Here is a 23489-nt window from a genome sequence, read left to right as displayed (position 1 = left end):
AAGTAATGGTAAATTTGTAAACCCTCGTCGCCTGTTTTGTGTTATGTAAAGGCCTCGCTGCTACTGCTGTGGAGGTAGAGTTGCTCTTGTTGTTACGGTAGGCCAAGTTTGTGAGCTCATGAAATGACTTCTGGTGCAGTACACTGCTAAGACAATTTCTCCCTGCCACTTTTACAGAACTATGCCCCAGGGTCAGGTAACAGGGTAGGAGAACAAAGGTTCTACAACACTCCAATGAACTAGTTATAAAGTCACACAGATGAGTTAAAAAAGCTGACTTATCTCTGTGACTTGTCGAATAATGAAGTCTGCAACGCTGCATGTAATAAAACACCGAAAAAGTCCCTCGATGGCTAAGTACAAATAATCGTAGGTAAACTTCACAGTCCACAGCAAATGCAGTTTGCAACAACTGTCTGTTCACTTCTAAGAGTTCACTAAATGACGTTCCCTGTCTAAATCAGCCCTGGACAATGATCTCTAACCAAGTAGGCGAGAGCAGGTCTTCTACCTTTCAAATAGGCTTCTGCCCATTGTCGTCCAGTTGTTGGTGGATTGTACTCAGCCAGCAGATGGCCAAGGCAAAGTCGATACCTTCATCCTCAATGCTGCCCGTGGCACTGGTGGAAATTGCGCAGGTGGCAAGTCTATGTGTTACTGTCAACAGTTTGCATCTTTGCCCCTGTAGTGCTTTTGCCCTGGCTGCGTTTTGTGCTTACGACACAGCAGATAGATCTCCATAGCAGCTCAAATTGCTCCATTTTTCTCATTTTGGTCATTTTATGAGATATATGTGGAACTTGCTCATATAATTTCAATAGTAGATCTATTAGTTACCTACAAAATTTCTCTTGTAGCATCAGCCACTAGAGTTTGTTGAGTGTTTCCATTATGCTGTTGTTTTTATCAAATGAACCCTAATAAAACATCCCACTACTCATTGAAACTTTTCTGTCTCTTCTATTAATGCAACCTGATAAAGGGACCTGGACTGAAGAGCACACTGAAGAATCAGTCACATAAATGTTTTGAAAGCCACTGTTTTTCTGGGTAATTTGCAGTTCTTGAACATTCTTTCAGTGACTGATTGGCATCTGCATTTCCTCCAGCTAGTTTTATATGCTCATTCCAATTTAGGCCGCTCTATACAACTATGCCTAGATAGTTTGTGATTGCTAGTCTTTCCAGTGATTTCTTGCCAACAATGTAATCAAATAATAATCAGATTATTTACCTGTTTATGTGTAGTACATTATGTTTTCATTTTCATGGTCAACTACACTAATTATCCATCCTTTGCAGTTCTTCCTATATTTTAGCACAGTCTTTGTTGTGTTGCAGCCTTGCTGTAAACAACAACATTGTCTGTGAAAGACCTCATGGAGCTTCTAATTTTATCTACTAGATTATTTATATATATCTAAAAACAAAGATGATGTGACTTACCAAACGAAAGCGCTGGCACGTCGATAGACACACAAACAAACGCAAACATACACACAAAATTCAAGCTTTCGCAACAAACTGTTGCCTCATCAGGAAAGAGGGAAGGAGAGGGAAAGATGAAAGGATGTGGGTTTTAAGGGAGAGGGTAAGAAGTCATTCCAATCCTGGGAGCGGAAAGACTGACCTTAGGGGGAAAAAGGGACGGGTATATACTCGCGCGCAAACACACACACACACACACACACACACACACACACACACACATATATATATCCATCCACACATATACAGACACAAGCAGACATATTTAAAGACAAAGAGTTTGGGCAGAGATGTCAGTCGAGGCGGAAGTACAGAGGCAAAGATGTTGTTGAATGACAGGTGAGGTATGAGTGGCGGCAACTTGAAATTAGCGGAGATTGAGGCCTGGCGGATAACGGGAAGAGAGGATATATTGAAGAGCAAGTTCCCATCTCCAGAGTTCAGATAGGTTGGTGTTAGTGGGAAGTATCCAGATAACCCGGACGGTGTAACACTGTGCCAAGATGTGCTGGCCGTGCACCAAGGCATGTTTAGCCACAGGGTGATCCTCATTACCAACAAACACTGTCTGCCTGTGTCCATTCATGTGAATGGACAGTTTGTTGCTGGTCATTCCCACATAGAATGCGTCACAGTGTAGGCAGGTCAGTTGGTAAATCACGTGGGTGCTTTCACCTGCCTACACTGTGACGCATTCTATGTGGGAATGACCAGCAACAAACTGTCCATTCGCATGAATGGACACAGGCAGACAGTGTTTGTTGGTAATGAGGATCACCCTGTGGCTAAACATGCCTTGGTGCACTGCCAGCACATCTTGGCACAGTATTACACTATCCAGGTTATCTGGATACTTCCCACTAACACCAACCTATCCGAACTCCGGAGATGGGAACTTGCTCTTCAATATATCCTCTCTTCCCGTTATCCACCAGGCCTCAATCTCCGCTAATTTCAAGTTGCCGCCACTCATACCTCACCTGTCATTCAACAACATCTTTGCCTCTGCACTTCCGCCTCGACTGACATCTCTGCCCAAACTCTTTGTCTTTAAATATGTCTGCTTGTGTCTGTATATGTGTGGATGGATGTGTGTGTGTGTGTGTGTGTGTGTGTGTGTGTGTGTGTGTGTGTGTGTGTGCGAGTATATACCCGTCCTTTTTTCCCCCTAAGGTAAGTCTTTCCGCTCCCGGGATTGGAATGACTTCTTACCCTCTCCCTTAAAACCCACATCCTTTCGTCTTTCCCTCTCCTTCCCTCTTTCCTGATGAGGCAACAGTTTGTTGCGAAAGCTTGAATTTTGTGTGTATGTTTGTGTTTGTTTGTGTGTCTATCGACGTGCCAGCGCTTTCGTTTGGTAAGTCACATCATCTTTGTTTTTAGATATATTTTTCCCACGTGGAATGTTTCCCTCTATTAATTTAGATTATTTATATAAATATAATAGAGGGAAACATTCCACGTTAGATTATTTATATAAATATAATAGAGGGAAACATTCCACGTTGGAAAAATATATCTAAAAACAAAGATGATGTAACTTACCAAACGAAAGTGTTGGCATGTTGATAGACACACAAGCACACACACACATAAAATTCAAGCTTTTGCAACCAATGGTTGCTTCATCAGGAAAGAGGGAAGGAGAGGGGAAGACGAAAGGATGTGGGGATATAAGGGAGAGGGTAAGGAGTCATTCCAATCCCGGGAGCAGGAAAGACTTACCTGGGCGCACGCGCGCTCGACACACACACACACACACACACACACACACACACACACACACACACATACATATCCATCTTGCCTTTACAAATGTCTGCTTGTGTCTGTATATGTGCGGATGGATATGTGTGTGTGTGTGTGTGTGTGTGTGTGTGTGTGTGTGTGTGTGTGGGCGCGCGCGCGCGCGCGCGCGCGCGCGCAAGTGTATACCTATCTATTTTTCCCCCCTAAGGTAAGTCTTTCCGCTCCCGAGATTGGAATGAATCCTTACCCTCTCCCTTAAATCCCACATCCTTTCGTCTTTCCCTCTCCTTCCCTCTTTCCTGATGAAGCAACCGTTGGTTGCGAAAGCTTGAATTTTGTGTGTGTGTTTGTGTTTGTTTGTGTGTCTATCAACATGCCAACGCTTTCGTTTGGTAAGTTATATCATCTTTGTTTTTAGATAGATTATTTATATATATTCGCAACAGCACTGGGCCTCCAACAATACCTTGGGGTGCTCCCAAAATTAACTTTGCATGTGTCAATTTTATGCCTTAAAGAGTGATGTGTTGAATCCAATCACAAATCTGGTTTGATACTTGGTAAGCTCATATTTTGCTCACTGAACTGCATTGCAGAACTGAATTAAGTGCCTACCAAAAGTAAGGAAGGCAGCATCAGTTAGTTAAAACTATCACTTCCCTGGGTAAATCTACCTTAAATGAGCTGGTGAATAAAATTGGAAGTTACAAGGGGCATCATGGAGTATTCTGTTTTTGTGGAGGGTGTCAAAACACTACTAAATTTTATAAAATTGTAGGAATACTTTCAAATGAACATCACTTGTTGCAGATTCTAAGAGCTAACCCACACCATACACATATGTAATATTGCTCATAAATATGCATAAGGACCAGTTATTATTTCCATTACACTGTTGTTGATGAAACGTCGTGTGGCTAGGACCTCCCGTCAGGTAGATCATTTGCCGGTTGCAAGTCTTTCGATTTGACGCCACTTCGGCGATTTGCGTGTCGAACTGTTGTTGATGAAGTACTGTAACCAGCCTCTACTGCAAAAGTTGAGATGTATGTGTCTGAATCATTTTAATGTGAAACAACTCCATGAAAATTATGTCAGAAAAGCAAATGCCAGATTAACTTTGTCCAGAAAATCCCAAAGAATTAGCTTACAATTCATCCATTGTACTGGACTTGAGTACTGCTCATCATTCTGGGACCTTTACGAGGTAATAAAAGTAGAGGACACAGAGAAAATTCATAATGAATTCATTTTAATACTTTGAAGATCATGCCTTATGAGAAGAGACTAACGACGCATTATTTTCTCCCACAAAATGAAAAAGGGGGGTAAAGTAAGAGAAATTAGAACTTACACAGTAGCTATCCAACAGTTGTTCTTGGTGGTGGTGGTGGTGGTGGTGGTGGTGGTATTGTAATTCATAAGTGCCTAAACCATTGTTTTTCCAGTTCACCTTTCATGAGATGAATAGGACAGAGAGGGGAGATGGTAAAATGGAATGATAGTGACATACAGTGTAATCTTTGCCTTTCACTGTGTCATTCCTTGAAGAGTTTGTGTGACAATGAAGAATGTGGAACGAGAAATCTTCTAATATTTGTAACTTATACATCGCATTTATTATATGTGTCAAGTTAAATCAATGATCTTTCTGGCTTTCTTAGTGAAAGTGATGATTAGGAAGCTTTTGGGTTTGGTAGCTGAGCACATTGTTATTTTTCTTGCATGATATTTTTAAAACTTCACTATTTGTCCTTGTCAGGCGTGAAATGCTCATTTTCTGGACTCTAAGCAAGTTGTGAATAGGACACACTGCATGAATTACTGGCATTTGTTTGGCTGACAAAGAATAAATTGGTCTAAAGTTGTCACATTCCACGTATGGTGAGTGGAGGAGACACATGATCTTATCTGTTGTGCAGTTCCAATTCTAGCACCAGGCTGATATAACTTCTTGTACTGTTCATTGCCAAAATATTGATGTCATACTCTGTTTTTGTGAATGTAGATATAATATGTTCTTCCTGGCACCTCATAATAAATGTCAACTTTCACAGTAGCAGTGTAGCTGGGAAGAGCATATATGTTACAAATTATCTCCTCCCCTCGAGTGAAATGACAATCCTTCACACTTTATTGGTGAAATAGATTATTTCTGAGTTTGCAGCTGGGACACAACACAGATAAGATGGTGTGTCTCCTCAAATCGTCAGGCTTGGAACTGCTTCATTCTTTGAAGGTGTGAGGATGCAATTCCTTGACTGGCATACAGTATGTCTCTTTTGCAGTTCAGTTGGAGCTCAAACAGTTACGAAGGGCATTTGAAAAGTCCATGCAAAGTCCGAGAGATGGCACCACTGACGCATATAGAGTTCATTTTTAGTTAGTAGCATCTTTGGAAAGATGACACACAAAGTTTCAGCCATATTGGTCTATTTCTTTGTGTTTGGCATTTGCGTGAATCAGGGAAGTCGAGTGATTGTCAAAAATCGAGACTAAAGAGAAGCTTGATAAACTTACAGTGACTCTGCACCTTCGATTAGAATAGTTTATAAGTGGTTTCAAAATTTTCGGAGTGGTCATATGGGCACAAGTGATGCTGAATGTTCTGGACGCCCTGCGGATGTAATGACTCCAGAAATCATTGATCAAATCCATGATATGGTGCTGGATGACAGAAGAGTTAAGGTGCATGAGATTGCTAGTGCTGCGGGCATCTCGAATGAACGGATACATAATATTTTGCATAAACATTTGGACATGAGAAAGCTATCCGCAAGATGGGTTCAGTGATTGCTCACGCTTGACCAAAAACGGAATCGTGTGAAGTGTTGCAAGGATGGTTTGCAGCTGTTCAGGAAGGATCCGCAGTACTTTAAGCATCGTTTTGTCACTGTGGATGAAACATACATGCATTACTATACTCCTGAGGCCAAAAAACAATCTAAACAATGGGTTACCAAGGGCGAATCTGCACCAAAACAGGCGAAGACCAGTCCTTCGGCCGGAAAGGTTATGGCGACTGTCTTTTGGGATTCGCAAGGGATAATCCTCATCGACTATCTGGGAAAGGGTAAAACTATTACAGGTGCATATTATTCATCGTAACTGGACCGTTTGAAAACCGAGCTACAAGAAAAACGCCGGCGATTGGACGCAAAAAAGTCCTTTTCTATCACGACAATGCACCAGCACACACATCAGCAGTTGTGGTCGCAAAATTAATGGATATAGGATTCCAACTCGTTTCACATCCCCCCTATTCTCCAGACTTGGCTCTCTTGGACCCAATTTGAAGAAATGGATGGCGGGACAAAGATTTTGTTCAAACAAGGAGGGGATTGCAGCAACTAATAGCTATTTTGCAGACTTGGACAATTCCTATTATTCGGAAGAGATCAAAAAATTAGAACAGTGTTGGACGAAGTGTATAAGTCTAAAAGGAGACTATGTCAAAAAATAAAAAAGGTTTGCCCCAAACACGTTAGTAGTTTTTATTTTTGCACGGACTTTCCAAATGCCCCTCGTACCAATGAAGTGTGCACTCAATTTCTAGCAGAGGCGACTGGGGAAGGTCTCAAAATATAGTGGAAAGAAAATGACAGTATTAAATGGGATACAAACCCAGAAAAATGTGCCAGACAAGGACTAAAATCCTGATACCTGCTTTTTGTGACCAATGTATCTTCAGTTATGCTACCTGAGCATCTACCACCAGCTTCTCTATATTTATTCAAAGCCTCTCCCACAATGCAGTGGGACCAGCAGTTCAGAAAGAACAGGTATACTGTTGTTATTAAGGATCGCATTCCTTTAGTCTCTGCGAGTAGTACATTTGGCAAACACTATCTGCTAAATACTGGTGTAAGGGTCCAAGTCCTTGTCCAGCAAGCATTAAAGTGGGGAATTTTTAATATTTTTCAGTTTGGATAGTTTTTTCCCAGAGTCACTACCTGACTTATGTACATGTAATATTTAAAATTTGGATAGCCATTAAAATTACATTTTAATAACAGGACTGATTGGGTTGCAGCCAAGCCAGGTCGGTTCTCTGTTCACATTCCTGGCACGTCAGCTGGCCCGGCCGTGGTGTGGTCTGCTGCACGTGGAGCGGCAGCTCTTTGAACAGGTGGTTGAGTTCCTGACTGAAGGCAGTGGCTCACCAAGCACAGGCCACCATGAGGAGCGCCAACAGGCCCTGCTGGAGCTAATCAGAGCTGGCGGTCTGCAACATTACGACCAAGACCGCCTCCTCACTCTTGCTCACAAAGCATACTTGTAAGTATTGTGCCATTGTTCACAGGCATCCCTAACTGCTTATCCACATCACCCATGTACCCAGTTTCCTGGCAGATTAAAACTGTATGCTGGACCATCACATTAATCCAGACATTCACCGTCCACAGATATGTTCCAGATTCAAATCCTGGTGCTACACAAAGTTTTAATCTGCCAAGAAGTCCCAAATCAGTGCACATTGTGCTGCAGAGTGAAAGATTCATTCTGGCAATTCACCTACATACGTCACTCACTGAATGTATTGTCTTCAATTTCCTAAAAGCAATGGAAAAAGTAAAGGTAATCACTCACAGTTTAGCAGAGGCATTGAGTGCTCAACAGTCACATTAACAAGATTGAGATCTTTTTTATGTTCCTGTTGACAGCTTATTATCAAAAGTACAAGATGAGGTGTAACTTTTATTGCTTCTGTTGTTTATATTCCATGCCAAATTTACCATTGCCCTTTTCCTAAAAAGAATGCTGTTAAATTATATGATTTTTAATGTACTGTCTTTATCAGTCCATATCTTACATTAATCTACATTCTTAATGAATCAGCAAATTAGATCAGTACAGCCGCTTTTTGAACAGCCCTTGTACATAATACTAAATATGTGTAAAAATAAAGAAATGAAAAAATAAGTACAAAAGTTATACTGAATGGCATTATTAACAGTGATAACAGTATAGCCATCTCATGTAACATCCTTGGAAAAATATTCATCTACGTCTAGACCGTGCAATGTGATGAAAAGTATTTCCAGTACCACCATCATATCCCCTCGTCCCTGTTGTGTCCATAAATGGTACTGGGAAGGGCAGCCAGCCAACAGTAAATCTAGTTATGATCTCTATATTTTTGTGACTTTTGAGTTCTAATCATTTTGAGAGACGTGGGAGGAAATATGTTTCCAGACTTCTTGGAACGTACACTCTCAGAATTTTTGTGGGTAACCTCTCCATGATCCTAGTGTCTTCCACTAGAGTTTAAATATGACAAACTGCCTATTGGCTTATTCTCGGGTTCTTTTGCCAATAGTTGATGATTTTTCTGATGTTTCACCATCACAAGTGGCTGGCTTGTCAAAGCTTCCCTCTCCATTGCTGGTGGCGGACAGGAATCGAGCTCACAGCTGCAGATTATATGTACCTGTTGCACCAATGTCTGAGGGGCACTTCGCTGGTTGTTATCGTAGTGGTGCCCGCCTTGTTACCTGCAACGATTGTTTGCTGCAGCACTGGAATCAGGATCAATTCATCTTGGTTCTTTCCTCTTCTTTGTTAAAGCTGTTACCATGTTTGTGGATATCTGTGGCTTCACTGAACACATGTGCTTGGTAGCTCTTCTCCACAGCAAGAACTTCCATGTCGGCAAATTCTATTATGGGGTCGGTGTCTTACAGTGCGTGCTCTATCATGTCCAATTTCTCCACCCATCCCAACCTGCATTACTGTCTATGTTTGATGATAGATCATCCAAACATTTCAACATAGACTTTCCTACAAGGTCAGGGTATGTGGTATATTCCCGACATTGTTAGTGAGTCCTGTTTTTCCTTTGCTGATCTGAGATACTCTTTGATCATTTTGATCAATTTTTAAATAGTCTTTACGCCATGTGGTAATCTGTGCGGTCAACATGGTAAGGCTTTTTTTATGTGCAGATCAGTGTGCAATTTGGAGGGAGGGGTGAGGGGGGTGATTTCCATGCCCCCCTCCCCCTTTCCGATTTTAAATTACCTATCCGATCCAAGGATGTTTATTTTCCACTCACTGGGTACATAAAACTTAACATTTAATTTAAATTTGTGGACCCGTAAACAGAAAATATTGACACATTATTACTGTTAACATGTTTGCTCATTAATTTTGGAAAAAGCCTAATGTCCTTAAGCACCTCAAATCATTTCAAACTGAATTGTCATTTTCATGCTGTCATTGTTGATTTTATGTAAGGTCCACCATTCATTACGTGCGCGCTTGCAAAACAAGTAGTGTGGCAGCCATACCACAGAGGTGCCTGAGCAGCAGAGCTGAAATTCACCCACGGGTCCCGGCACAAGATGAGCAACCGCGGTTCCTGCGGCCACATTTAAATTAGACCAGATTTTGGCAACAGTGCAGCATGGACGAATATGTACTGGACAGAAGCACAAAGCAGTCCAAACTTAGCAACAATACCCAGCAGATGGGATTCGGCAGTCAGACCTTGCTAGTCGTGGACCACATGGGTCAAGCGTAACACAGCTTCCCCAGTATCACGAATGCAAAATTAGTTGGTGCTGTTCGGTTGTTCTCTCGCATCCACAAAAGATACGGCGATCTCCGCAAGTTCCCGCTTCAGTAGAATTGTTAGTGAGCTGAGTGCGTGCAGGCCTGTGAGAACTAAGGAATTTCAACCTGTGACAACTATGGAATTTCAACCTGTAAGAACTATGGAATTTCAACCTGTAAGAACTATGGAATTTCAGCATGGCTTTCTAGCAAAGCAAAATTTCACCATTCCTTAAGAACAGTGCATTACTAGGTATATGTGCAAACATATACTAACAGTGGTGCTAAAGGAGATAAAACAGACGGTGGATTTGAAAAACAAAATGGTGATGATGATGATGATGTTGATGATGCCAACAGAAAGAAATAGTGAATCTTTGGGGACTGAAAACTGTGAGAATTGCGAAGGTAGGGATGGGAGTAACAGTAGGCTTGAAGTTGTAGTAGGAAATTGTGTAGCATTATCGCATTTTCAAAACTAACAAAAGATTAAGCTGTGTGGCTATCTGTAAATGACTAAAACTTGGCAATATTCAGTGTGTTCTGAAGTTTGTGAACTTACGGTGGAAAGCATGGAATGTGTGCATATAGAAAATGCATTTTTAGTTGGTGTTTCTGCTGATAATACAAAAGAACTAAATGATAAAATTTGTGATCATGCAAAGTGCAAATGAGGATAATTGTGAAAGAGTTGGAGGAAAAGCACACATTCAAAGAAGTATTAATTAAAGAATCTTCTTGTGATGAATGTAATAAATTTAAGATATTTAGAAAGAACTGTTTCCAGTCTTTGCTAGACAATATAAAAAAACTGCTTTGAAGACTTGGATTTCTTTTCATTTGCAGCCATTTTAAATTCAGAAGCATAGCCGTGAGACGGATATGAACGTGTTTTTTATGGTTACATATCAATTCCTCACTTATGTAAGAAGGTAGATTTTAAATTAAGTGAAAGCACATGTGCTTCACTAGTCAAAGATTTTCGAAAGATTTTATAAAGAAAATCCTCAATGCACGCCAACTTTTGTGAAAAGAACTTGTGAAAGCAATTGAAATTATATCTACATTTACAGCTGAATGTGAACGTGGATTTAGTGCCATGAATCTAACACTGACTGATCAGAGAAATCAGTTACAAATTCTGACATTTTCAAGTCTATTTTTCATTTCAATAAATGAACTTCAACTGCACTGCTTCTATGCAGAAAAATTTTGAACAAGATGGATCGTCTCAGCATCACAGCGCCTTTGACACGCCAACTGCCAAACCCTCGAATCTTCAGGACCAGTCTCATTCTGTGTTTTAACTGTGCAAACAATATCTGTATAAAATAAAAAACTTATGAACGCTAACTAAACTTCACATAATCACTAAGACTACCCCTTACGTGCTTTGCAGTTTCAGAAATAACCACTGAAATGCTTTATTTTGAGATGCGAAACAAATAGCTCAAAGTAGTATATGAATCACCAGATGCAGGTAATGGAATGTTATTGCCACTTGCATCTCTACAGAAATTGCATTTCGTGTAACAGTATCTTCCGTATAGATACATGTTTCTGTTTCATAACCAAAAATTCAAAATCTTGCTGTGACGTTCTTGTGGAATTTTCAAACAAAACATCGCCATCATTTTGCATATCTTGCGGTAAAGTACCTCTGTTATTTAGATACTTTTTTAGCCATAGTTGCCTTTGTGAGTTCTTTCTTTATTGCCTTTTTTTATCACAATAAACACAGTGCAAACTGCACTACTTTACGCTGAAATGGCTGAATGGATTTGGATGGAATTTGGAGTGGAGATGAGTATACCCTAAATTAGCACCTAGGCTCTATATGTTTAATATAAATAGTGTATCACAGTACACATACATGTAAAATACAACATTAAAACATTGATACCATATATCTCAAAAAGTTATTGACTGATTTACTTCAAATTTTTCCTGATAGTGTAGTGAACATTTAGATGGACACAGGCTATATCTTTTTGTAATATACATTGGAAAGTGATTTTACACACACACACACACACACACACACACACACACACACACACACACACACAAGTGTGCGCGCACGCGCGCCCACCCACACACACACACACACACACACACACACACACACACACAGAGAGAGAGAGAGAGAGAGAGAGAGAGAGAGAGAGAGAGAGAGAGAGAGAGAGGGGGGGGGGGGGGGAAGCACAGAGAGAGAGAGAGAGAGAGAGAGAGGGGGGAAGAGTTGGATGAGGACAAAGGCGTAGGCTACACATTTTAAATTGTATATAATACAGAGAGTCTCGAGAGAATTTTTGAAGTGGCATATACATGTGGATAGTAAGTCTTAGCATTAACATTTATTCATAAGTAAGTTTTTAATTATGGGTAACAGTGTGGGACAAATCTAGTAATTGACAATACTAACACACGAGGGCATTCTCTTCCCTCCCAAACCCCCCCCCCCCCCCCCCCCAAAAAAAAAAAAAAAATTGCCCATTGTTGCAGATTCCTATGTATATCTGCTGAGAGAGAACACACATTGATTAACCAATTCATGTTTCAAATAATACAATAATGTACATCTGCCAGACATTCCATCTAAAAAAACAAAATCACCTGCATCTCCCTCCATGCAGTTGGATCCTTTTACTTTTCCAGTGACCTACAGAGTATAAACTGCTTTTAGAAGGGGAGTAAGTTCTTTTTATAATCTACATAAGATGGTCCAAGTACATCAGCCAATCCATTTGCATTTCCTCAACTGAAAAATTTTAGTTGCTTTTCTGATCCACAATGACGAACTTTAATGTTTCATTTCAGTGTCCATGTGGTGACTGAAAGAATGAACCACATTATGATCTACAGTGAAATTGTTTCGGAAGACATAATTCAATATTTTGTGTCAGTGACCAAGGTGTGCTGCAGATTACCAAGGAAATGCGGGAGTGCCACAACAACTGCTTATGATCAGTAAAAGTCAGATTCACTAACCATAAATACAGACAGATATGTCATCAATATTACCTGGGTTGTGCGTACACAGTGAAGTCCACAAGTCATACTGAGTGGCAGAACAGAAGGGGCCGAGGATGATTGATGGTGCTTAAGGATGAAGGGCTTGAAGGACATAGAGCATCAGTAGGTGATGGAGGCAATGGCTTGATGACAGTAACTGTTGGTGGGATGATGATGTTTCTGGGACATGGGGTGTTGGCAGATGTTGGGTGATGGTGGATGTCAGGGATGTAGCTAGATGGCAATGCTTCTGGAAATTCAGGCCTTGGTGGATGGAGATGGTGATGGCTTGACAATGGCAGCCACTGGTGAGACGACACGCAGCAAGATGTGGCACCTGGGAGCAGCGGACTGTGGTCCTGCATATTGCTGGCAACAGGTGCTCACAGCAAGGGTGATGACTCCGATCGCTGGGTTGCTGGTGTGACCAATGTGACACCCAGAGGGTGTACTGGCCACAGCATGGTGGCCTAAATACTCTCCAGCGGAGGGATATCGGAGTGACATTGGGTGGGCATGAGACGTTGCATAACAAAGTAGTGTCCAGATTGCAGCACTCTACCATGATAGTAACGCTGCCTATCAGTGAGGCTGATAGTGTTGGACGCCATGGAGGAGGTGTTGAAACTATGACATAAATGGCCTGAGCTGTGCAAGGCTAGGCTTGTAAACAGATTGGTGAGTTATGTTGATGTGAACTGTTAATCACATCCTCCTGGAGAGCTGGCAACCTACAACACCTGCCTGGAAGACAGTATAGTTCTAGGCTGATATAATATGTACTTTGAACTTCTCTGCTATCTTCTGTTTCAGCATCAGTATGATCACTGAACAGCAGAGTAGATTATTTTGATTGGTGTGCTGACTTTATGAAGACATAACTATATAGGATTTTTCATCAGATTGGTTGGCAAAATGTTTTTCTTTTGAATTCATTGACTGTTTCTTGCATTGCTCTCCTTATGCTCATTAGGCTTCATTCAGCTTTTGATTGTTAATAAGGCTTTGAATTCACTTAAATCTGTGATGAAACTGTCTATGCTTTTTTAGTGCTTTCTAATATGTTTGTTTGAACCACTACTTTAGTATTGTGCAAAAAATCATTACTTTTTCCAAATAAATGGAAAAACTTTCCTACATATGGAATAGGTAACCAATATTATATGTAGTTACAAATATAGTAACAAAATAGGTGACAGCCAAGGGAGATGTGACTTTTGCTGGCAGTATATATAGATGAACTTTGGATGACTAGACGTTACATGAAATGTTCCAGGTTCAATTCTTATTTCATATTGTGATTAGTGTGGACTAAGTTATTCCAAACAATTAATGCCCATTGTCAAAGGAATACTTAAGTTTGTTTCTTGGTATAAAAATGTTTCTTAAAATGGAATTTTATGAGCCTGTTCAATAGATTGGAACCAAAAATAGTTGAATGTGATATTTATCAGTTTGTCTTAACAATGATAGCAAAACATTGTGGTAGCAGACAGAAAGCACAGTGCAGGCCAGCCCTGAAGTCGGAGCAACTAGAACAAAAATGGCATGATGAACAAATCATAACAGATATTATCTGTGCCAGAAGGTACTGAAACTGGTTTTTTTGTTGATCTCAGGACTTAGTAAAATCCTATCATATTAGTGATGTGGCAAAGGAAACTCTAGGACACTCTGCAAAAAACTCGTGAAAGTTATATTGTCCTACGTGTGTTAGCACTGTGGCTGCATGGCTTGCTCCTGATCTGTCTCTAATGCAGTTGATAACAACAAAATATGCCAAAAGCTGGGTAAATAGTTCTTTGCTACGTCTTTCTTGCAACTAGAAGCTAGACCAGGACTCAAACTTGGAACCTTTGCTTTTCTCAGGCAAGTGCTCTACTGACAGATATCCAAGAACAATTTAAGATCCACCCTCACAGCTACACTTCCACCAATACCTCTCTCCCACATTCCAAAACTTCACAGAAGTTGTCCTGCATACCTTGCAGGACTAGTACTTCTGGAAGAAAGGGTATCACAAGACATGGCTTAGCTGCAGTCTGGTGAATGTTTTCCAGAATTAATTTTCATTCTGCTGTGTAGTGTGTGCCGATTTGAAACTTCTTGTCATATTGCCTTCCTTGTCCTATTTTGTGTCCCAGGATGTGCCTTGCCATCTTTCCACTATGACTGGGCAGTTGCTCTACTGAGGCACTGCTGGTCTACTGATTGTTCTTATTTTGCTACTCCTGTTGAGACATACTGTATTATAGAACTGAGTATCCCACTAAACTACTTTGGAACCAACCTGTTGAATGACCATATAAAGTTTCTCTTTTAAAAATATTTTGTTTGTGATGAGAAACAAACTGAAATTTTCTTTTGACACTGGGCAGTATTTATTTGGATTACTCCATCTACATATTTCAAAAACATAATTGCAGATATCTATTGAAACACCAGAGAAAATGCAGCTTGTAGCAGTTGTCATGTAAGGAAAAAAATCTGAGTATTGGAGCTATTGTTTGTAAAAGTTCTAAAAGTCACTGTTCTTTTCAAAATGAGTTTCATGGTACTGTACAAAATATTAAAAATTCTTAATGTAATGTAGATTTCACACGTATTGCTACTGCATCAATCTTTTCAATTCAGGGGATTATTTGTGTACATCTAAATTGTTCCTGTTGTGCTGCCACATAAGAAGACAGTCCATGTTTAGTACTGACAAGGGAACCTCCCCATCGCACCCCCCTCAGATTTAGTTATAATTTGGAACAGTGGATAGGCCTTGAAAAACTGAACACAAATCAATCGAGAAAACAGGAAGAAGTTGTGTGGAACTAAGAAAAAATAAGCAAAATGTACAAACTGAGTAATCCATGGGCAACATAGTCATCATCAAGGCACAGGCGCGCCGTGGTTCCGTGGTTAGCGTGAGCAGCTGCGGAACCAGAGGTCCTTGGTTCAAGTCTCCCCTCGAGTGAAAAGTTTACTTAGTTTATTTTTGCAAAGTTATGATCTGTCCGTTCGTTCATTGACGTCTCTGTTCACTGTAATAAGTTTAGTGTCTGTGTGTTGCGACCGCACCGCAAAACCGTGCGATTAGTAGACAAAAGGACGTGCCACTCCAATGGGAACCGAAAACATTTGATCGCAAGGTCATAGGTCAACCGATTCCTCCACAGGAAAACAAGTCTGATATATTCTACACGACACCGGTGACAGCATGTTCGTCACATGACAGGAATATGTTGTCGACCCACCTAACTTGTACACTTGGCGAATGGGTAAAAAGATTCTTCTACCTTTCCCGATTTAGGATTTCTCGTGGATGTGATAATCACTCCCAAAAAAGTGATGAAAACATAAGAGTTTGTCACATAAACTGCAACAAATGAATGCAACAGTTTCACAGTCGCACAGTTTTCCCTGTGCTCTGTCAAAACATGTTTTTAACGTTTTCAAATTTTTCCGTGTCTAGACCGTTAAATCCTGCATATGTCCAAGCAAACCTGAACATGTCTTGGAATTTTGGAGAGCGAAGTTGATTATGAGTGAGTGCCTGAACTTTGATAATTGACTGAAAATAAAAAATTAAAATTTCCATTCGAGGGAAGACTTGAACCAAGAACCCCTCGTTCCGCAGCTGCTGACGCTAACCACGGGACCACGGCACTCCTGAGCTTACATTATCCTTGATGTTGCATATCTTGCACATGGACTACTCAGTTTTTATATTTTGCTTATTTTTTTCATAGTTCCACACAACTTCTTCCTGTTTTCTCAATTGATCTGTGTTCAGTTTTTCAAGGCCTATCCACTATGCCAACTTATAACTAAATCTGAGGGGGGTGCGATGGGGAGGTTCCCTTGTGAGAACAATTTTCTATAGTCTTGTTGGGTCTGAACACTGAATATTTTGTGACTTTTCAGAACTGTCTGCATATTTCAAGTGCCTCAATGACACCGAGTTTCACATCTATGGATGATTAGTGACTTATCAAGATGGCAGTGTTTTATTTCATTTTTTACATAAAATAAATAGCTCAGTTATCGCTTCATAACATTTTCAAATGTACAAACTGACTGTGTAGCAAGCTGTGCCAGGCATTTGATTACTGCGGTTCATGAAGAAAATATCATCTTCTGTTAGGAATGTAATTATACAACAGGTGATGATAGCTTTTTATTATCAAATGCAGAACTCCACTAGAGTACAAACTCAAAGATGGTGCACCCTCTTGAAATGATGGAGGTTTGAGCATAGATTCCTTTCCCATTCTTGAAAAGAAAAACACTAATGAAATGCTTGGTGAGCTGGATGACTTGTATGAAAACGGCATCCCCAATTATTACTCTGTGGCTTAATGGAATAGTGATTTCCAGTGTGGCAAAGTTATTGGATGATGAGGAGAAAAGCATTAATTCATATCCTAATGAGGAACTAGTAACTCAAAAGCAAATACAGTGGTCATTTGCAAGCTTCTAGATGTGATAGAGTTAGTAGTTTCTCATGCCTGAGCAAAAATTACACCACAAGAAGTAACAACATAAAAAGGTTATGGCTTGGCCAGTGTGATGACCTTTTTTGAACATCTGATCACCATGGATGCATGCTGTATTAATTGTTGTGACAGTTCTAAGCAGCCGAGCAAGCAACGGGAGCACTCAACATCACTGCTGCCAAAGAAAGGGAAACAAACATAATTTCCGAAAGTCTCTTTAGTGTCCTTTAGAACTGCCATGGTGCATTGTTGGCAGATTATCTCTGTAGGGGTCAATTATTAGAAAATAATGGGTTGCATATTGATACAAAGTGTCAGACCCATGCAGCACTGGATGTTGTCCAAATAAGTTCACTGCAAAATGTGTCCGTAAGTTATTCACTTCAGGCAGCTACTCTGGACTATAAAATTTTTCCCATCCTCTTTATTCACACACTATGACTTCTACTTTCCTCACATGAGGAACCAGCAGCAGGACATGAATTTTGAATATTACAAGAAGTGATACATAGTAGTAGTCTGGGATCCATTTCTGTCAGTCCTAGAAATTGTAAAATGTCAAGTTGCACAATGGCTTGGAGTGTGTATTAAACTGTAGTACACCCTGCAGTTGGGTATTAAATTAGTTCAAAGGTCAGAGGAAGTCAAGTGTATACTGTATAACAGTTGGGACATGGGTAACAGGAGCACTACAGTGATCACATCAACTTTTGAGTTCAGTCTTGCCTTTACTAATTGTGGATACCACATTAACAGTTATAAATATCATCTAATGGGAGAGTGCAATAGAGATTATCTTAATTTTTCCTTCTGCTTGTACTTAACAGAAATGCATATAACGTAGAAATGTTTACCTCATTATTCCACTAAATCATTGTGGGCATAATGTTGTGACATTGCAAGCAGTTGACTAATTGTTTCATAAATATAAAAACTGAATAAATTTGTTTAAAAATTACAATATTTTATAATTATTGACATTTGTCTCTGCATTTGATTAGACATAATTCCACTTGCATAACCATTAATGGGTGGACAAACAATAATCAAAATAGGAGCAAGAAAGAAGTGAAACAGAAACTTAAAAATTTTGAAATCTTGGAATAGGAATATGGTGGTTGTGATGTATGACAGTTAATGTGGAGATGTGTTAGGAAGTAACAAAAATATATTGAAGCTGATGACTAGACAGCAGTAACCAAAGCATGCTGATTAGCATCAACAACAGGAATTTGCATTAATATTTAAGCATTTTGAATCAATGACATAAGAGTAAAAAGCAGTAGCAATGTCAGTTTACCACACAGAGTTCTATCTTTAACTAAACAGAAACCAGATATACTAACAGACATAATTCAAATAGCGTGGTAGAGGTCGTTGAATTCATGTTTGTTTTCATTCCTGAGCATGTTGCGAGGTTTGTGTTATATCATAGTATTTATTGTTTTGTATTTTCATTATGCAGGTGGCTTATGCTTTTAATTACTCATTCAAGAACAATATATCTATCACTTTTATGCCATTCTGCATGTCCATTTAAGCGTCACTGTGTCAGTTACTTGCTCAGGTAGCTGTTGTACATTCTTTCTTCAGCTCATAGACATCACCTTTTCTTAATGAACTGGAGTATATAGTTTAACAGGTCCCACTTAATTTTCTCCTTGTGAAAAATCTTTTTTTCTGACTTGATTTAAGTAGACATACATAATTTCTGAAGTGCCTGTGATGTCAGTTTGATGACTAACATAATTTATTGTATTGTCAGCTACCGTGTATGTGAGCTATTGTATGAACAAAGACATGAATATGACAAGATTCTGCAGTGTTACCTATGGGATCCACTCCGTAAACCGCAGGTGTTTTCATATTTGCGCAATATTCTTTTGTTGTACAATAACACTGCTGAAAGGAGTAAAGTAGAAGCCCAGGTGGTGGATAATATAAAGGTGAGACCTATTTAATTTTCCCTTGAACTATATTTCAGTTTTTTGGACCAGAGTTTCAGTGCACAAATTCAACAATATAGCTGTAAACAATATTTTTGAGAAGTTCCAAAAACTTAAGATGAAAATTATGTTTTTAAATTTGTGTGTGGCAGCCCACTACATTTTTCTCTCTGTTGCTTGTTATAAACACTTCCCCATTGCCATAAATATTGTTAATATTAATTTATGGTGTTCATTTTATTGTGATTATGAGAATAGTCTGGCTAGGTAGCAATGTATCTTTGACTGAGTTAACTACGTGATTGTCCTTAGTGTTTCTCTGTTGTCTGAAATGGAGATACAAGCAATGTTAGTCTATTCTCATTTCTTTAACTTAACTCAGCTACAAAGGCACTGGGATAACCAATTGCAAATTTTCGACCTTTACTTCTCTTTAGTAACTTTTTTTTTCTCCTGACTGGTTTGAAGCAGCCTGCCACAAATTCCTCTTATGTGCCAACCTCTTCATCTCAGAGTAGCTCTTGCAACCTATGTCCTCAATTATTTGCTGGATGCATTCCAGTATCTGTCTTCCTCTGTAGCTTGTGCCCTCTACAGCTCCCTCTAGTATTGTGGAAGTCATTCCCTAATGTCATAACAGATGTCCTATCATCCTGTCCCTTCTCCTTGTTGTCTTTTCCACATATTCCTTTCCTCTCTGGTCCTGCACAGAACCTCCTCATTCCTTACCTTATCAGTCAACCTAATTTTTAACATCATCTGTAGCACCACATCTCAAATACTTCGATTGATTTCTTTCCTTGTTTTCCCATAGTCCATGTTTCACTACCTTATGGTGCTGTGCTCCAAACATTGTTTCTCAGAAACTTCTTCCTCAAATTAAGGTGTATGTTTTATACTAGTAGTCTACTCTTGGCCAGGAATGCCCTTTTTGTCAGTGCTAGTTGGCTTTTGATGTACTCTTTGCCCTGCCCGACATTGTTTACTTTGATGCTCAGGTAGTAGAATTCGTCAACTTCATCTACTTTATGACCATCAATCTTGATGTTAAGTTTCTCACTGTTCTCATTTCTGCTACTTCTCATTACTGTAGTCTTTCTTCGATTAACCCTCAATCCATAGTCTGTTCTCATTAGATTGTTCATTCCATTCAGCAGATCACATAAGTCTGCTTCACTTTCACTCAGGATAGCAATGTCATCAGTGTATTGTATCACTGATATCCTTTCACCTTGAATTTTCTTTTATTTCCATCATTGATTCTTTGATGTACAGATTGAACAGTAGGGGTGAAAGACTAAATCTGTCTTACATCCTTTTTAATCCAAAAACTTCATTCTTGGTCGTCCACTCTGTACTCTGGTACATATTGTATATTGCCCGTCTCTCCAGCTCTCCCTATAGCTTACCCATGTTTTTCTCAGAATTTCAAACATCTTGCACCATTCAACATTGTCAAATGTTTTTTCCAGGTTGACAGTGTTCTGAATGTCCATCGGTTTTTCTTTAGTCTTGCTTATATTATCAGCTGCAACATCAGAATTGCCTCTCTGGTGACTTTACCTTTCCTAAAGCCAAACTGATTGTCATCCAACATGTCTTAAATTTTCTTTTTCTGTTAAGCTGATTGTGTGATAATTCTTGCATTTGTCAGCTCTTGCAGTCTTCGGAATTGTGTGGCTGATTTTTTTTCTGACAGTCACATGGTATGTTGCCAGACTTGTGTGTTCTACACACCAATGTCAATAGTCGTTTTGTTGCCACTTCCACCAACAATTTTAGAAATTCTTATGAAATGTTATCTGTTCCTTCTGCCTTATTCTATCTTAAGTCCTTCAAAGCTCTTTTAAATTCTGATTCTGATACTGGATCCCCTGTCTCTTCTAAGTCGTCTCCTGTTTCTTCTTCTATCACATCAGACAAATCTTTCCCCTCATAGAGGCTTTCAGTGTACTCTTTGCACCTATCCCCCCTCTCCATCTTAATGTTACCGCCCTTCCTTTTAGTGTCACCAAAGGATGTTTTGACTTTCCTATATGCTGAGTCAGTCATTCGACAATCATTTCCTTTCCAATTTCTTCACGTTTTTCATGCAACCATTTTGTCTTGGCTTCCCTGCATTTTCTATTTATTTTATTCCTCAGTGACTTGTATTTCTGTGTTCCTAAATTTCCTTAACATCTTTGTACGTCCTTCTTTCATCGATCAACAGAAGTATTTCTTATGTTACCATGGTTTCTTCTATGTAGCTACATTTTTCTTTCCAGCTTTTGTGATGAACCTTTTTAGAGATGTCCATTCTTCTACGACAGTACCGCCTCCTGAGCAATTCCTTATTGCTGTCTCTAAATCCTTAGAGAACTTCAGATGTATCTTGTCATCCTTAGTACTTCTGTATCCCACTTCTTTACGTATTGATTCTTCATGACTAATGTCTTAAACTTCAGCCTACTCTTCATCACTACTACATCATGATCTGAGTCTATATATGCTCTTGGGTATGCCTTACAATCCAGATTTCGGAATTTCTGTCTAACTATTATGCAATCTAACTGAAATCTTCCCATATTACCCAACATTTTCCAAATATGTCTCCTCCCCTTGTGATTCTTAAGCAGAGTATTCGCTATTACTAGCTGAAATTTATTACAGAAGTCTATTAGTCTTTGTCCTCTCTCATTCCCTGTCCCAAGCCCATATTCTCCTGTAACCATTTCTTCTACTCCTTCCCCTACAACTACATTCCAGCCCTATGACTTTTAAATTTTCATCTCCTTTTACATACTGTATTACCCTTTCAACAGCCTCATATACTTTCTTTCTCTCTCAATCTAAAGCTTGCAACATTGGCATATGTACCTGAACTATCATTGTTGGTGTTGATTTGCTGTCAATTCTATGGACAGCCGTATCACTGAACTGTTCACAGTAATACACAATCTGCCCTACCTTCCTATTCATAGTGAATCCTACTCCCATTATGTCACTTACTGCTGCTGTTGATATTATCCTATACTCATCTGACCAGAAATCCTCATCTTATTTCCAATTCACCTCATTAGCCCCTACTATATCTCCATTGAGCCTGTGCACTTCCCTTTTCAAATTTTCTGGCTTTCTTACCATGTTAAAGCTTCTGACATTCCAGGCCCCGACTTTTAGAATGTTATCACTTCATTAGTTATTAATTTTTTTTTCATAGGTGCCTCCCCCTTGACAGTCCTGTCCTGGAGATCCAAATGGGGGGACTATTCCAGAATCTTTTTTCAATGGAAAGATCATCATGACACTTTTCCATTTACAGGCCACATGACCTGTGGATACACATTGTGTCTTTAATGCAGTAGTTCCCATTGCCTTCTGCATCCTCGGGCCATTGATCATTTCTGAGTCTTCTGCCTTTAGGGGCAGTTTCCCACTCTAGGATTGAGACAGTGCCCAAACTCTCTGTCCACTCCTTCGCCCTCTTTGATGAGGCTGTTGGCAGAATGAGGGAGACTTTTATGCCGGAAATCTTCAGCCATCAATGCTAACTATTAATCAAGATTTAAGTTGTGGCTGGTTTCAAACACGGAACTGAGGATGTTTTGATTACTGATCAAAGATGCTACGCCTAGACCACAAACAACCTCTAATTAGCACAACGTAACTCATAAGAACAAGTGGTGTGACAAGAAGAGAAAATAATGTGCTGCAAATGTCTAAACCTAATGTACATGGCAGAATGGACTCCATGATAGACCAGACCACCATTTCAAACCAGCCTTATGCAGCTTTGTCAATAATGCTGACCTCATGCTTTCACATTTTAGTATTTACACTCAAATATTTTTAAATGCTGAGTGTGGCTAAGTTAAATTGTTAGCAATTTTCATCATGTTATATTTAGTTAATATTGTCTTTCACTGCAATGAAGATTTGCATAAAGACATCATTCCACCAGGTTGTATTTTAAAACGGTGCTTCACTCAGCACTACTAGTTTCAGGCATGGCCCAGTCTAAAGTGAATGTTTGCATGAACAATACATCCAGTGTAGTGGTATGGCTTTTAGGTTGTAACTTTCTTTTTATTATGGTATGTTGTTATGTTTTAGATGCATTTGAAAGTGGACCATGCCCAAAAATAGTTCTGCTGAGTAAAGTACAGTTGTAAAATACAGCCCAGTGGGGTGATGTCTTTCCTCACATTTATAGTGGCTATATAGCCCACCCAGAAGAAAACGAACAAAGAAGGTTGTCTTTGCCTGT

The 23489-nt window shown here is 39.6% G+C and overlaps 1 protein-coding gene across 1 annotated transcript in view; it reads left to right on the top strand.

The window, feature by feature from the left end:
• The window catches only part of LOC124789310 (vacuolar protein sorting-associated protein 8 homolog), a 219150-nt gene that overhangs the window by 133063 nt on the left and 62598 nt on the right, over nt 1–23489 (top strand). Inside the window, exons 15-16 of the mRNA XM_047256624.1 lie at nt 7271–7515; nt 19060–19240. Of these exons, the coding sequence (XP_047112580.1) occupies nt 7271–7515; nt 19060–19240 (426 nt within the window). The remainder of the gene's footprint in view (nt 1–7270; nt 7516–19059; nt 19241–23489) is intronic.

This window comes from Schistocerca piceifrons, chromosome 3 (assembly GCF_021461385.2).
Source record: "Schistocerca piceifrons isolate TAMUIC-IGC-003096 chromosome 3, iqSchPice1.1, whole genome shotgun sequence".
Lineage (NCBI taxonomy): Eukaryota > Metazoa > Arthropoda > Insecta > Orthoptera > Acrididae > Schistocerca > Schistocerca piceifrons.
This window is presented reverse-complemented; position numbering and strand designations above follow the sequence as displayed.